The following is a 17,119-nucleotide window of genomic DNA, read 5'->3' as shown; positions in this document are numbered from 1 at the left end:
GCGCTATGTCCAACACTCCCCCAAAGCTACAAGGAAAGCATCGCTACACAAATGCTATGTTCTTGGAATTTACATAGTGCATCTTCCTGCCACAGTCATGGCATTGGCCCTTCGGAACATGAAATGGGACGGCTTGTGTCAGGAGGAGTAAGCCGTGGTCGAAGTGTACGAAAAGAAATAGTGGAACTAGGTTCCCTGCTGCACCCACTCCCCACAAACGCCATCACCACGACCCCTCTCACACACAATACACACTCCCAAACACTTGCACCTGCTGTTTAAGGGAACGTTCAGTGCATTGCACTGAAAGCGCAAGTTTCCACTTCTTCCACAGGAGCACCGCTCCCGCTCACTTCGACCACTGGGAGTAAGCAGGGTAAAGTCAGTGTGTGCAGGATAGTGCTCTTTGTGCAGGATAAGCTTCTAGTTTTTTTTGGGGCATGCTCTTCAGCATGGCCCAATCATGCAGAGTTGATGTGCAAGTCATGTTTTTGAGGTACGGCTCTGTGGTGTCTGGTATAGACCGTTTCAGTGTGGTGCTGCCGTGGAGTGTCTTTTGTTTGAAGTGTGGGTTTGGTTGGTGACCCAATCTGGTTCAGGCATGCAGCACGTTTGCTTTGAAGTATTTGTAGTTTTCTAGGTTGTATCATTTAGGGTAGGCTATAGGCTGCAATGGCTAGTTGGTGGTCATTTTTGGCTCTGGCAAGAAGATGCCACAGCATGCTTTCAGGTCTATTGATGGGCCCACTGGTGTGCTACTGCTTCTACTGGTAGTTCCAGGACAGAGCTGCTGCACGGTTTGAATTTACAGTGTGTGGGGCACAACATACCTGTTGCCCCCTAGATCGAGCGCAGCCAGGCCAAGTATGTAAGGCGTGCTTGTATGGCACCCCAACGCTACATGGGACAGTGCTATAGGACACAGAAAAGAGCCCGTAAGTGTGACTTAACTGTGGCGTTTGCAAGGAATTGTTTCAGAATCTCACTTCCATCACCTGGGCTTGTTGGTTCAGATCACAGCATTAAGTTGACATGATGTGTATTGGTCGGCTAACAGGTTGATCACTGGTACCACACCTAACCGCACCCTTCCCAAGTGACCAAGTGGTCTGTGATGCAGCAACCTCCCACAGGAATGGCCAACTTCCTCCTCAGGCGTGCAGGAGTGGGGCACCAGAATGTGTGTTCTGTGCTGGCCAGTTGTAAGTGTCTGGTTTGGTTCGTAGTGGCATTAGTCAAGAGTTACCTGGGCACGATCAGCTTTGCAACACTTCAGGTTCTCCACTTTTGGGATTGTGCAGTATTGTTTATGGACTGGTGTCATTCAAGGGCAGCATGCGACCTAGTTGGCAAAGCACAGGCATAGCCCTACGACGCCGTTAGTTCCAGAGTGGAATAGTATTGCAAACAAAGATAGTTCTGTGGCGTGGATCAAAAAAGAAACTCTTATTTGAACAAAATAATAAACACCACAATTTATTTAGAAGCCAGTTCACTTGGCGCCCCAGAGATGTGTCCGGAAGCAAGAGCACAAATAAGCAGTCAACTTAATTACCAAATCCAAAGACATCTCACAGACGAGACATGATGGCAGAGCACTCAAAGGACAGACACACACAGAGTGGAAACAATACAGCAATGGACTTTTATTCTACAAAAAAGGGAGGTTCTATTTACAGAACAAAGCACAATTCCAACCAGAAAGGGGTGGAATTGGAACAAAGCTATAGGTCTCACAAATTGTAAACGGCTCCTGCTTCAAACTGTACATTTAGAAAAATTATTTTTACAAAAGTGACCATGTAGGATACCAAATCTAGTTCCATTGTGGCCAGCTGCTCATCTTCAGGGACTCCTGGTCACATCATTTTTAGAATTGGTTATTTATTTACACCTGAACCAAACCTTCCCCGGCCCAAGGTAGACATCCCAAAGGCTGGCTCTCTGATGCAGATTTTGGCAGTAAACTTCTCAAAACCTAAAACAGTACATCCTGAAAAACAAGGCCTTCAAATAGTGGCAAAACTGATACAAAGTACCCTCCTAACCAGTGTAAAATATTATAAAGAAGAGGAATGCACAGTGGAAGTGATCAATTTTATAAATTGGCCACAAAAATCCCAGTTACCAGGGTGTCCACGTTTTGGCTGTTGGAATAAAGATCTACACAAAATGAGTCATCTTCCTTAAACATGGCGGCTTCATGAGATCTTTCGGTCTCACTAGAGATCCAGGAAGAGGGGCATGGACTAGAAGTTGGAGCTGAAGATCAAGGGACGGGCCAGAGCTTAAAAGTCTAGTAGGAGACAGAAGTACCAGCCTACAAGGACTGGCCTATACAAAACGACGGCAGAGCTATATACAGAAAATACACACAGTAGTAGTAAAACGATGACCGCATTAAGTTCCATTTAAAAAAAAAAAAAAAAAAAAAAAAAAAAAAAAAAAAAAAAGGGAGGGAAGGCTCTTCAGACTTCTCCAGCAAATTCACCCTACCCCCTCCTTTATACTGACCCTTGATCGCTTTAACTTGCCCACCCACACATACCTTCCACAAGTTTCACCCATTCATCGATTCCTTTGCTACATCTCCCAAAGGCAACAATCCAGAGTATACTGTATACCCTACCAAACCAAGCAAACCTTGCACGGGCTACGATACAAGCCACAAAGTGCTGCTGGCCATCACAGGCCTGGTTGGTTCTCATCGCATTGACCCAGCTGGTATTGCGGGATGGGAGTCTTGAGACGCTATGGCCAAGATGTCTGCCCCCAAATTAGGATGCAGATCCCAGTACCTTTCTGCATGCAAAGAACGTTCCTCCTTTTTGTATACCTTCCTGGGGCTCGATTACATCGGCAAGCTCCATTTCAACCCAACCACTAAAGCTACTAGTGAATAACCCCTCCTCTCTTCCCAGCCACATTAAAATGGCTTCAGGAAATCAGCACCAGGGGCCCAGCATGGACTCTGCTTTCCCATACAGTGGAGTGCAAGCAGCAAGCCATCAGGCAGGTGCCAGCAGAGCGCAGGTACCCAACAGACAGTGTTGTTCCTTTCCCCAGACACTCCATAAGCATTAACATATCCCAAAATAGGCATGTGTGGATCAAACAGCTTGAGGGGTGAAGAAAGTGAAGCAATTGCATGCATTTGTGGTGGGCGAGTGGAGTAGCATGTGGACAGGAGGGTGCAAGCAGAATTAAACACTGGAGGGGAGTGAGTGGGTGAAGGGGATTGGGTCACTAGATGCAACAGAAAATAGCAGTTGTTCGATTCAGTAAATTGAGTGGTGAGCAGCTTAAAAGTTCTTCAGAGAATGGAGGGCCCGGATATTATGCAGATGTAAGAAGCAAGCAAGTTTAGGAGGAGGAGGAGAGGGTTTGGGGGGACGCTCCTGCGAGTGTCTTAAAGGTCAGTATTACGGTTTGGAAATAACGTTTTTCTCACTTCGTGTGTGTTCACAAAAAACAAGGAGAAACATCTAGAAGTGTCAGTTACAGGGACCAACCAATCAGACATGAGGGTTCCATGCCGGGGGGGGGGGGGGGGAGGGGGGCGGCGGGTCCAGGAGTCCACATACCTAAGAGACAAACACTAGAAAAAAAACCAAGGAGGGTCGTCTACCAAGAATTAGAGAGGCTGTGTCACATATATAAAGGCGTTCACAGCAAGTGTTTCTACACTAATAATTTACTTTAAAATAAACATCTTAAAACATACGTCCTTCATCACTTTAAAAAAAAAAAAAAGGCTCGAGTTCACTGTGGAGAACCAACAAAGTGGCTAACAAGGTCCGACTTCCCCTGGAAGAGAGCCTCAAATGTTACTCCAAGCTTGTTTTGAGGAGCCCAGAACAGAGCTGGATCCGAGTCCCCAGCTAACTGTCCATTTCAGTGCTCTGTGTAAGGCCACAGGTCCACACCGCAGCATAGTCCTTCGTGAGTAGAGGGGAGAGGCATTGCTACTGAATTAAAGCCTTATGTTCAGGAACACCCTTGCTCAAAACATTGTGCTCCTCCAATGCCATCCTCCACCCCAACTTCCCAGTCATCATTGTAGTGAATAAAACAAATTTAAAAAAAATCAAGACCCATTTCATGGGGCTACGAGAGGCGTCGAGTGAAAATCTTCCATTCCCGCAACACAGAGAATGTCAATCTCAAATTCGCTTGGGGGGGTCACATGAAAATTAAAACTCCTCTTCCCCATGGAAGGCAGTCTGTACATCCCAAGACAAAGTTGTATGCTATCCGCACACCAGTCGGCTCTCCTGTATGCATGGCTAGCTCCACACCTCACTGTAATGCAGTCCTGGTGCATGGAGAGCCAGACACTTAATCAACCACTAAAATCACCCCTTTGCTCGCACAGCCCTTCCTTTTAGTCACGGTTTTCAAAATGAGGCTCAATTGTAAAAAAAAAAAAAAAAAAAAAAAAAAAAAAACAGGCCAAAACAAAGTCAGGAAGCATCCCAAGGCCAGAAATTGTCAGTTTTTCTGGGTTCTCCCCACTATGTCCCAAAGCCAAAGGAGATGAAAACGACCTTCTTTAGAAAAGGTCCAGCTTATGCGGGTTACCATGATTAGGTGGGACCCATGAACAAAAACAAGTTGTTTGGGTGCTCGACCCCCCTCCTGGTGTAGTGGCTAGACATATACCGCAGTTTTGGATATCATCGAGCCATCATTTTGGGACTCCATGTCATCGTCTAGATAGGCATCATGCGGGATGTGTGGCCTCAACTGAAGCATGGGGCCCACCTCATTAAAGCGCTCATCATCCTCTTCCAAGAGTTCATAGTTCTGTTTCTCATCATCTTCGTCAGCTTGGGTGCATGGGATCTCCTCAGCGAGACGGGGGGCCCCTTGGAGGGGCTTACCCAGCTCAGAGTCCTCACGGTACGCAAACTCTTGGGAAGTTGCCCCGTTGCCGAAAATGCGTGTCTTGGGTGTGTAAGTAGCTTTGTCTTTGGTCTTCCGGCTCCTCAAGACAAAGAAGACGACGATGCCAATGAGGGCGATGAGCAAGAGGGCCCCAATCACACCACCAACGATGGCTCCAATGCTGTCCGACTGCTCCGCCATGGCTCGCTCTGGATAAAAGAAACACACGTGTATCGGTAGATGTTTCCAGAGTCACTTTAAGATATCAATTACACCCAACCCATACCCAAGAATTCCTGCGCATGCACTACCACTGCAGGCAAAGGTGTAACAAGCAGGCCACATGCCAGAGTCCCCATGCTGCAAACCCAACTCTGCCGCAGGCCGAGGCAAAGCACAACCACCAAATCCCAGAAGCGATTTTGCTGCACTTAAATGATGAAATTCTTGGCTAACAAGGTGTGGCAGATATTTACCAAAAACTACACAAAACATAACCAGTCTAACCAGTTCTGTTTGACTGCTTGTCTGTTCACTGTTCAATTGTGCCTTTTACACCCAGGCCAAAGTGGGTGCGAGTCAGGGAACCCTACATACGATTCTGTACTGGGAATTAGTCCGAGCCTAAAAAGCAAACAGTCTAGCCATTGCTTTACTTTATTGAAACCACCCAATACTCCTTTCCAGTGGAACTATTTAAAAGATTACTTCCTGCTCTTCTGGGAAGTCATGTTCAAAGACCACCCCTTGTCAGAGATCCCAAGTGTTATGGTGCCCTCATCTACTGCTTCCTTTACTGCAGGGCTGCCACTCAATAGCACCCAACCACAAAAAGCTTTATGTACATTTTTGTAAACGTGCCAACTCAGCCAAGGGCCTCAGCGCACGTGAAACAAACAAGACAAGACAACAGAAAGTGAAAGTCAGAAAAAGAAGCCAGGATTTAGATCGAGGGAGCATTGAAAAGAAAGATTTTCAGCCTCTTTTTAAACTCGATGATTTGGATTTATTTATTTATTATTTTGTTTTTTGTTCCGGGGGTGGCGTTCCAATTAACATGGGCCAGGACATCAAAACGTGTCCCCCCATACTTGGTCAGGACAAGCTTGGTATGCTCTTGTGATCTGAGAGAGCGTGAGGGTAGGTTTTGAGTCAGGCGCTCTTTAAGATAAAAAGGCGCATCATTGGTCAGACACGTGAGTGAGTCAAGATCTTGTGCCACACGCGTTGCCTCACGGGCAGCCAGTGCAGCTTTCTTCTGGCCTCCAATGCCATCGGGGATACCAAAGACTGCTCTTACTGCCCCGTTTTGGGTCACCTGGAGAGGAGAGAAGTTAGCTTGGGCAGTTCCGGCCAGAAGACTGTTGCAATAGTCAATCCTTGAGTTGACTAAGGAAGAGGCCAAGAGAGACATTTTTCTTGGAGAGAAAGGGGCAAATCTGATTGAGGAGTTTGTTAATGAACACACTGGATGCACAGGTTTTAGCAACGTGCTGCCTCATGGCGTGTTTGGCGTCGAGGGTAACGCCCAGCATTTTGACACTCATGGCGACCGGAACGATGGAGAACTTAATATACTCTGGGGAGAGTTTCTTTAGCATGTGACTAGAGGCGGTGATTAGAATCTGTTTTCTCGGCATTAAGGGCCATTGAGTTCGCACCATCCAGGAGTAGATGTGTGATATATGGAGCTGATGGCCTGAGAATCCTGGGAGTAGATACCAGAACGTTTTAGGATGACCCGAGTGTCATCTGCGTTAAACAGTGTGGGTGGCAGAGAAGAGCCCTGGGGAACCCCGTGGGCGAGTAATGCGGTGGAGGAGCAGGCATCGATGGCAACCCTGGCAGGGCGGGGGCCCAGAAAGGAGGCCAGCCACTGAGTAGCTGTACTCGAACAGCCTACAACCTGGTCGCCAGCAATTCATTGTCGAACAGGTCCAAGGTGGCGGAAAGATCAAGCAGCATGAGAAGGGCTGGGTGGCCTTGATTGTTGGATACAAGGTCGAGCATGGCGGTCTCTGTGCCATGTCAAGCTTGAAAACCGGATTGACGGGGGCCCAGTATGCCCTTTTCCTCGAATTTCTGACGTTGCAGATATGCAATTCGATCCATGACTTTGAGGAAAAATTTAACGGTAATTGGGCGATAGTTTTTTTGGCTGAAGGGGGTCCAGATGGTCTAAGTCGGGGAGTAATCCAGGTTCATTTAAGGTCATAGGGTACATACCCCTATAAAAAGTGTGGTTAACGAGTTGGGTTATCCATGGTCCTAGGGTGTCAAGGCAGCCGACGATAACCCATGAGGGACAGGATCACCCTTGCAAGAGGTGGGCTTCATGCTGGATATAATCTGGGCGATTTCAACCACCGTACTGGGGGTGAAGGAAAATTGTGGTTGGTGCTTGGCAGTTGGAGTGTAGGGTAGTCATGTGCCTGTGGGAGAGGGGCGAAGGGTACCAAACTGACTATTGTGAGGTGTGCTAGCTTTCAGATGACACGCAACTTTAGCGATAAATGTCGTGGATTGTTTGGCACTAAATCGGAGTCCCCAGTGGGTACAGCTTTGGTGTAAGGTTTACTTTTAATTTGATTTCATTATTTAGAACACACATAGCCAGAAGGGACTAGGCAAAACTGCATTAGGTGCAAATATAAGCCAAGTCAATGGTTTGCTGCATCACACTAACTCAGGCTATCAATTGAAAGAAACCAAAATTAAGCGAACAAATGGGTTTTTAGTTGTTTCCTAAAAATAGCAAGAGAGTCGAGGCTTCAAAGCTCCAAAGGGAGAGCATTCCATGCTCGAGGGCCAAAGGTAGAGAATCGTCTCTCACCCCATGTGGTCTTTCTAACCAATGGTACCTGGAAAAGGTGCTGGTCTGTGGTGTGGCCAGATTTTTGCATTTAGGTAGGCCCGCAGAATGGCAAACCATTCCTTTGAATTTGATTTGGCCTGTAGGATTCCGGTATTGTAGAAAGAGGCTTGAAACAAACCTGATTATGTGTTTATACATCAGTCTCTACTTCCTGCCCTGCAACTGCCCTAATCGGGAACCTACTCCCAGGGAAAGTACAGCAGGTCTGTGCTATGTGGCTGAATTAATTGGGTACAGACAGTAAATCCGGCTATAGACTGCAAGTATAGCAGGCGCACACAGAACTGCTTCCCAACGCGAAAGATGGGGCAGACAGCAAAGTAGGCTTTTGATCCATGGCCATAGGAGGAGACAGCTTCAGATCTTATTTGGGGGCAGGGGGGAGAGTTAGGGGGAGTCGATGTAGAAGAGCACAGAAGGTTTGGGGTACGTTTCCTGACACGATCTATTCTGGGTCATACCCAGACAACTGTCACAGACCAAGAGGAAGAAAAGAGTGCCCAGGGACAGAGGATTGCATCACGGAGTGGCAGATTGCAGAGACAGCTCAGCAACAGACCGCAAGGAGCACTGAGCTCAGGGACAGATTTGTGGAAAGAGGGTCATGAAGGAGCAAGAGGGGCTTGTGGTTGGAAGCACCTACAGAAGGCTCTTTCTTGATGGGCACTAATCTCTACAAATCTCCCAAAGCAAAGTTTCGCAAATTAAAACCACAATCGCCTATCTCCACACACACAATGATTGTTCTTCAAGGGGGCAGGGCTGATCTCTGATGTGTGCACCTCGCGACCATTTCAATTATAATTAGACCAGGGGGTCCTAAGGCCCCGCTTCCTCTGCGATAAAGAGAAGACTGGCCCTTCCACATGCAAACCTGGAGGCTCTGCAGTCATTCTGGGCAAAAAATGTTTTTTGTTGTTTTGTCAAAGAATCACCAACTTCCCCCTTGCTTTGAGCTACCTTCACCGGAAGCCCCCGATCCTCCCCCCTCCAGTCAAAAGACAATGGGCTGTTTTGTATGCCTCAAATATGGTCAAGCAGCTGAGATGGGCCCATCACGATGTCTGTGCCTTGTTAGCCAAGAAGATCACACCCAGTAACAGTTTGGGGGGCAGAGGAGAGTTTGCAGTGAGGCATTCAGGAGATGGAGCCACACGAGCGGTATGGAGATTACCCCTACTCGAAATATAATTCTGAATGCCATATCCAGAGGATTTCCTGCCAGCTAAAACCTGCAAAAATGCAGCAGCTTCTGGGAAACAATGAAACCCCGAAAATTGAGGCGAGATGCTAGTGTTTTCCTGGCAATGAACAAACTGCGGGTCCTGTATTTGACCTAGAAGCTCCTCCGCCCAGGACCGGGTTATGGCTGGCATCCAATAGAGGGGAGGCAGCCTCGCAATCAAGCTCCGGTCCTGGATGTGGTGCAATCGTTCATTTTAGTTCATCCTCGCCGGGTGCTTCTTTCATTGAAGATGGCTCTCAGCTCCCACAGCCTCCATCTGGCCTCTGCTACAACTCCAGTGGGAAAGGAAATACAGACCAAGCGGTGGATAAGGAAGGAGATCTTCAGAAAAGCTGCATCTGAAGAACCAGGATAGCCAGCAAACGCAGGCCGGTCAGCAACCATCAGCTGAATACCACTGGATATTCCTCAGTGTACCTCCCACCTGGTAGGCACTTTATTCAATCGTGCCGGTCTGTCCAGGCCAGTCCTTGCAGCACTCCTGCCCACGTCCCGAGGGCTTTCCACGCAAGAGTTCTAACACCACAATCTCTGAAGTGTGTGTGTGGGGCAAGGGGCTGGAGGTTACCACTCGTAATGGGTTACAACAGACTTTGAATGGCCATCGCAACACACAATGTGTCCTCCCTACTCTGCGTTCCTCCAGGGATGTGTGAAGGCGGAGTTGCACTGGTGTTCATTCCGTCTGACGCCAGTGGATCTCAAAGCAATAATTGGCCGTGAGCCCCCAATGAGGTATTGCCACGACAGACTGCATCAGAGCCTTCAGCCTAGACCACCCTTCACTGTGTGTGCTGCCCCACAATCTAAGAAACTCCTGGGCATACCACATCCGGGGCTCAAGCAAGCACCTCATAAAAGTAACCTTCTCCGAACAGCTGAAGCCCAAATCCAAGATCTACGACTGCTGCACTCACAGACGGCATACATTGTTTTGTGCCATGAATTTGAATTATAGGTCAAGTGCTGCAAGATGGACTCACTGTGGCATGAAGTGCTATGTATGCCCCATAATCCATCTTGCACACTGTCCACTCTGCCACTTCTGACAGCTGGGGGGATCCCACATTGACCTTTCCTGGGTCGGTCGGGTTACGGTAACAGCTAATGGACAAACAAGACTACATGGTGCAAGAGCACCTCCGAGCCCATCATGCAGCCATTCACCGACTAATTTCCGTACTTCCCTGCAAGTACTAGAAAATGCTCACACGTGCAAACGTGTATGCAGACATTGACGCACGCGCCCCTTCTAAGCAGCGTTGTGCTTAGATTATACTACACTCACTTTAGACACAGCTAGACAAAACCTCCCCACTCGTTTTCTTGGCCTTGTAAATCTTTCATATGCATTTCATCTCTACCACTGTGCCCACCAGTCAGACGCGCGCCCCCCGACCTCGCCCCCCCCCCCCCACCCATCCTCTGCTGCTATTTTCTACTCTCTCTCGCAGACAACAGTATGAAAACCCCTGGTAAGGGTCACAATTCACCACTCTTTGGACAAACAAAAGTGGACTGGTGCAGTAACAAACATTGTCTGACGTGCAGCCAGCCACACAAACTCTGCCATCCTGCAGAATGACGTGCTACGTAGATCACACACTCATACAGAAATAGACACGACTCCTCACAAGCAACAGTGAGCGCTGCGTCCCATCGCCGTGATCACCTGCAAGCCTCCATTTGTTTACAATAGCGCGGCTACTCCCCACAGTGACTCCCAGAGCCGCTTAGTAACTACAACCTCGTGCTGCTACTCGTCCATGGGAATGGGCGGGTGAACTGCTGCTGTCCTGTCGCCCCCTCAAAATCACTTTCAACGCGGTTGCCTCAGATCAAGGACTCTAAACTAAGGACCAACCCCAGACGCAGTCTTCTCTTTCCCCAAGGACTAAGTCCGCCCCCACTGGAAGAGTCATCAAATCAAGGACCAGTGCCATTTAAAAAAAAAGTAATAAAAAAATAAAAATAAAAAAATACCTGGACCCGTCCACACAGGAGACCCGTTCACCCAGTTTACCGTTCCCGTCCACCCTCCAGCCTTCCCTCCCTCCTTCCCTCTCCCCAATGGTGGCAACGTTTCAAGATTTGGCTTTGATGGAACACCCTAAAGGCACTAGGGAGCAGCACTTTCCCTTTCCATGAAAAAGAACAGTTTTTTTAGAGGACTGAAAACCTGTAGTTCGCAATAATCATCTTTTAAGGCCCTTTGAAGAACTCCAGAAAAGTCCAAATTACATCTAATGCACCGAATCAACCCAACACCACTATGCTGTGGATCTCATTTAATCAATAGCAATATTGGCAACGAGAAGCATACGCCTGGCTAGTCACAGTGCAGGAGCAATCGCCCCTTCAGGAATCCAGTTTTCCATCATCTGTTAGTTTACTGGGAATCATTAGTCTGCAAAAATGTGATTTTATAGGACTTCAATCTGAAACCCTACAAGGGCTTGCTGGTGGCTCCCCAGACATGCGGCCTGCACATCTGGATTCATTTTTTCAGGAGAACATTCTTTCTTTCCTTTTTGCCACGTGTAAACCTGCATCGCCCAGTAAGCACCAAAAATCACATTCTCCACCCTCAGTGCTGGACCCCTACTTGGGAACTATTTTCAGAGTGCCGCCTTGAGGTAATTCTGCCAGGACTACGAATGCTTTATACAGCCAATCACAGACTATAAAGAGCCAACCAATCACAGGCTGTGAAGAGACAGACAATCACAGGCTATGAAGAGCCATCTGTGTTCAAGGGTGTGTAGCAACAAGAAACAATGAAAATAATTGTCCAAGCAACACCATGTTTCTACGAACTATTCACTCTACTTCTCTTGTTGAAAGCCAACCCTATAACATTCAGGACAGCATAATGTTCGTTTACCAGCAGGGGTGTTGCTAGGTATGGAAAAGACCCGGGGCTGCGCCAATGTCGGAACTTTTGGGACTGGGGCTAGCTAGCCTTTTGGTTGTAGCTCCTGAGATTCTATCCGGAGCTACAACCAAAAGACCAGGGGCTATAGCCCCCTTAGCAATGCCTCCGTTTACCAGTGTCGCCTTTACTCAAAGTCAAGCACTATTGTCCAAACCTCAACCCATGCCTGAAGAGAAATCTCAAGGCCACGGTTTGTCCACCTCACGTTCCCCATCCCAGGCTTGAACTTTCTCCCCTACACTCGTGCCTCGTCTCTTTTCACTAAACCCATCTTCCTTCAGCCCTTTCCTTGTCCGTCAACTTCTGCCTTTTTCCCCACACCTTTCTCTCAATCTTCTCTCCAGCCGCTTCATTGAAGCACCCCCGCTCTTCACTGCAACAGGGTGCTGTGTGGTCACTGCTAAAATCCAGCAATATTTTAGAAGGCTGTGGCATGGAAGGGTCCTTAACTACTATACTCCTTTTTCGGTTATCATTTTTGCAGGATCTGGGGGAAATGCAAGTGCCACCCAGGATACTATTCTGCTTGTATGTCTTCCATTAAGATGGCATTAAATTGTCAGTGTTTATGAGCCAGGTAACCAATTTAAAAGACTTGGACTGGGGAATACACCTTAAAAACGATCAGGTGTTAGGTCTGCTGCTATATACAGGTGTTCAACAATCAATCCAGCTATTTTTTAACTATTTGTTGCCTCTTTCAATAACAGTTTAATTTAACTTGAAAAGAGCAGCCCAGCACACATTTTGACGAAAATATATTTTCCAATCCTTAAGGATTTTACGGTTTGCAGAAGGGCTTACTTGCAACTCCAAGTCCATCTGCCTGGCCAGCCATCCCCAGGGCTGGACTGGTCTACAGGGAACTCAAATGTGCAGTATGGTGCGACTTTGAAAAAAAAATGTCCAAGGCCTCTTTTGGTTCCCAGTCCACCACTGGCCGTCCCCATCTATTCCTGTCCACAGTTTAATTTGCATCCCTCAATTAAATCGGTGCAATAGTGTGCAAAATCCATAAAGGGATGTGCAAGGTCCCCTCCCTCAGTTCCCTCGTCCTCTCGGCAAATATAAAGACTACAGTCTCGAGCACAAGTGCATTCAAAGTGGACAAGCGCTTGCCCACAGACAGGAGGCAAGCCTGCAGCATCTGAGCGCCCTTTAGGACAGTGTTGACCCTACGTGGGGAATCAAGAACTGGACAACACCAACCAAAACTGAATCCGTCAACAGCACTTTGGCGAGACAACGTCCTCAATGTGAATGTGGGGTCAAGCCAAACATGTTTACAAATGGCTGCCTACAATACAGACATTACTAATCGGCACAGAGCTACATACATGCCACCATGCCAAGTCCAGTGTTTTTTTCTTAACATTCTGGGGCTTGAATTCGCATTTTAAATTCAGGGCTTCAAGACCCAGAATGCAAAGAAAAAAAAATCTAACTATTACATCTCCCAAATAGAATAGGCATGTTGGCATACATGAGCAGGGACACATCTCTCCTACCCTGGCATTTATGCACACGCAAACCTGCATCCCCCCCAAGCCAGATCCCTAACCGCACCAACTACCATACGGCACAGGGATCGTAACCCAATTGCGCCTCCCTTCCGCCCCAGTCTACTAGCCACAAGTACATTTTCACATCGAGGATAACCTTCAGAGAACCCTGTGGAGTTGTGGCTCATTTAAGAGTTGATATTTCCAATTCCAAAACGTTCACCCAATTCTCATTAAGAAAAAAAATACACTTCGTAACATCTGCCATGCCCATTGCTCCACAGAAAAAGCCCATCAGAATCTCAGACCCCATTAGAGGACAGATCAAATAAAGCCCATGCAGGGCCATGGTCCAGGACCCCAACGATTAACAGCCCACCTGTGTGGTAGCTCCAGGATACCAGTCATAGACCGGTAACCCAAGTCTCTGTCAGATGACACCCCAGCAAATCTTGCATACACAAACTCAGAGGGGGGCGTGCACTTTAAAATCAGATCTCAGATTGCAGCAGATAAGAGCCCCTCTAGATTCCAAGTGTAGGCCACAATGGTCCATAACCCCACCTTTATCTCAAGCCCTGTCCTCAACAGATGAACCCCTGCAACTGCATCAAATGTAGCAGTGCAACAAATGCTGCCCCTAATGACTGCAAAACTAGCCAGTGACGAAGGCTTGCAGGACGGAAAGCATCTGACCACACTGCCAAAATCCACCTTTACCTAGCTTTGTAAATTATTTGAGTTTTACCTCGGACTAAGACTTCCAGTTGCGCAGAGCTTGTGCCCAGGGAGTTGGTGGCCTGGCAGAGAAACGTAGTGTTCACCAAGTTATCCACTGTCTTCACCACCAGAAGGTTGCCAACCACATCCACTGTGTTGGGAAGAGGCTGACCGCTTGCGCTGTAAGAGAGAAGTGGGGAAAAGGAAGCGTGCCATCAGAAAATGTGCCAGAATTCCAATATGAAGGAACAAAGGTCTATACATAGGAGGAGTCGGAGGGGGGACCCAGAAAGCACAACCGAGTCAACATATGAAGGAATAGAGCAAAGTGCATTTTGAACGCAAAAGCCAGAGGACAAAGGAAACATGCAGGAGAGTAGAGTTGGATGAAGGAGCTCAGGGTTTAAAAACTAGAGCGGAGCACGAGGATGGAGAGTGGTGAAAGAAGTGGGGGAGGCAAACAAAGAAATCATGAAAGGCACTAAATGCTAAACTTCTGACCACCAGCCAAACCAAATCCCACTTTGAAAATCAAAAAAATTGATTGAATATGCAATATTCAGGGAACAAGTGTCAATTGGATGAAGGATGTGCTTGGCCGATGCCCTACGTGGATGCCAGGAGCCACTGCAGGTCATCCATGCACAAGAATGAAACGCATCCTCCAGCCCAGAAGGACGCCGCCATTGGGACCACTTACGTTTTCCATTCATATTTGCTTGGCGGGGGGTTGCCGCTGGCAGTACACGTCAGCTCAGCCTGCTGTCGGTTTATGTACCAGTTGTCATCGTACCCACTGATGCGCACTTCTGGGGGGTCTGGAAAAAAGATGAAGAAGCAGTTCAGGGTTTATCCAAGTCAGTCGCTGTAAACAAACCCCACACCAACAGCCAGGCACAACGACAGGCTAAAAAACCTGGGTTAGGCTACGTGAACCCAAGGTTACATAAGGCAAGGCAGGGAGTAAGCAACACTGGATCGATGGTCCACCTGGGAGGCATGGGGTGACCCAACTATCAATCAGTGCAGTAAACAGGCAAGACTAAATGCACCTTGTGATATAATGCACCAGTAGTGACAGCACTGTCCCTGCATGGCCAACATCAGTGAAATGGTGCAACAGATTGTGTACTTTTGAGCAGATGGCATTAGGCACAGAGGACGTGAAGGCACCGTTATAGTCCACTGTGAGGCTTTAAACACTGAAATAGTGCACTGGGGTAGTCCTTGCAGACTGCATGGACAGTGCCACTGATCGGCTCTTAGGGTGGACATAAACAGCCACACACTCACATTGTATAGAAAGCACAACTGGGATGTTTTGGGGGACGCTGGCGGTCCGAGAAGCGATGATACAGGTGACGGTCTTCCCGTTTGCCTCGCTTGTAGGGAAGATCTTGTACTGGCTGTTGACAGTGATAGTGCCATCCGTGTTGTTGATCACTCTGGTACTGACATTTCCAGGAAGGACTGACTGCCACGTGATATCCGATGGGGGCTTCCCATTGGCCGAGGTACAGTTTGCCACCGTAATCTCCCGATCACCTACAGCATCACCTACAGCACCTGGGACTGCCGCCGCACTGTTTCTGGGTTCAGCTAGAGAAGCAATAGTGAAATGGGTTAAAAAGGTGAACAAATAGCTGGACAGGCAACAAGACATCCAATTCACAAAGAAAGACTACATAAAACCAGGTTAGGACGCGCCCCCCCCCCACCATCAGACCCTACAACCTCGTGCCCGGGGTAAAGCCATGCTAGGATGCCTGGAAATGAAAATGCGCAGGACAGGTGCTACTGCAAAGATATCAGGAGAGGTCAGATTTCACTAATGCCCCAATTCCCGGGAAAGAATTCTAGGTTTCTCACAATCTTTCATCAGCGTTCAGCACTCCCCACCCCTCGCACCCCCCCCCCCGCTCCCTCCCAGATTCCTGCAATTTTTAGGGGTAGGAAAGTAAACCTGTAGAGCCATCGGGGTTACTCACCCAGCAGAATGAGCCTGGTTGTGCCCTCCTCGTTCCCATCCGGATACGTCGCAAACTCGCAGCCGTAGGTCCCCTCGTCAGTCATCATAAGGGACTTGATGACCAGCGTGGGCTCCTGCAGAGACTCCTTCAAGAAGGAGATCCTTGGGTTTGGAAGGTTTTTCCCCCAGTTTGGACTGTACACAGCCACGTTGGTTTTCTTGCCTCCCGTTTCCTTCATCCAAGTCACCTGCGTTATCTTGATATCTGAGTTGTCTGGCGAATAAGTGCATGGCAACGTCACATCCTGGCCAACATAGCCTGTGACCTCCGCTCGGACTTTAACTTTCTGAGCTGCAAGAATAATATGGGAACATTAGTACTGACCACACATTGTTTTTTTTAATTAATGTTCATTTCAATACTAAGACAAACATGGTTATAGCCACCCAGTATGGAAAATAAATTACAAAGTCTTGGCTCTGTTTGGTCTTTTCTGTGTGGACACTCATGGAAAGATCACAGTTCTGCAGTAGTGGCATTAACCCACCGAGCTGCCACGCAGCACGGAACCGGCCAGAGTAAAATAGTATTTGAATTGAAATCTCGGTAATCATAAGTCTACTGACAACATAGACCACAATATCGGACACTACTTCCCAGGGGATTGGTTCTCCCTCAGCCTTTGGACTACCAATCACTCGATTTTGCAGCCATTGAGTGATCCCAGCCAAACAGTGTGAATTAAGGCTACATATATCCAGAACAGGCTTAGCTGAAGTATATGGCCCACCCCAGTCCCCCCCCCCCCCGCAACACCCACTCACAACCAAGACCAAACATACAAATTGCATTAAAGTAGCAGTCTGCCCAGGTCTCCCCGCAGAAGGGGTTTCTAGGTCTATACAACTAGTGGACTGTGGACTACCCATGATCGAGCACCATAGACCTCAGGGCAATTATTACAATAATATAAAAAAATTCTCC

The 17,119-nt window shown here is 47.9% G+C and overlaps 1 protein-coding gene across 4 annotated transcripts in view; it reads right to left on the bottom strand.

The window, feature by feature from the left end:
- LOC138531734 (nectin-2-like) overlaps nucleotides 1–17,119 on the bottom strand; it is a 262,202-nt gene that overhangs the window by 181,781 nt on the left and 63,302 nt on the right. For 3 of the 4 annotated variants that reach the window (XR_011284856.1, XM_069641008.1, XM_069641007.1), the window contains exons 2-5: nucleotides 16,154–16,486; nucleotides 15,459–15,764; nucleotides 14,866–14,983; nucleotides 14,194–14,345 (exon numbers count right to left, since the gene is read on the bottom strand). Coding sequence is in view for 3 of the 4 variants with exons in the window: in XM_069641008.1 (XP_069497109.1) it covers nucleotides 14,194–14,345; nucleotides 14,866–14,983; nucleotides 15,459–15,764; nucleotides 16,154–16,486 (909 nt within the window). In the remaining variant the exon portion in view is untranslated. Of the gene's footprint in view, nucleotides 1–1,626; nucleotides 5,097–14,193; nucleotides 14,346–14,865; nucleotides 14,984–15,458; nucleotides 15,765–16,153; nucleotides 16,487–17,119 lie in introns of those variants that run through there. The other variant, XM_069641009.1, reaches the window with a different exon arrangement.

This window comes from Ambystoma mexicanum, chromosome 1q (genome assembly GCF_040938575.1).
Source record: "Ambystoma mexicanum isolate Mex_15411 chromosome 1q, UKY_AmexF1_1, whole genome shotgun sequence".
Taxonomy (NCBI): domain Eukaryota; kingdom Metazoa; phylum Chordata; class Amphibia; order Caudata; family Ambystomatidae; genus Ambystoma; species Ambystoma mexicanum.
The sequence above is the reverse complement of the archived record's forward strand: the minus strand, read 5'-3'. Positions and strand labels throughout refer to the sequence as shown.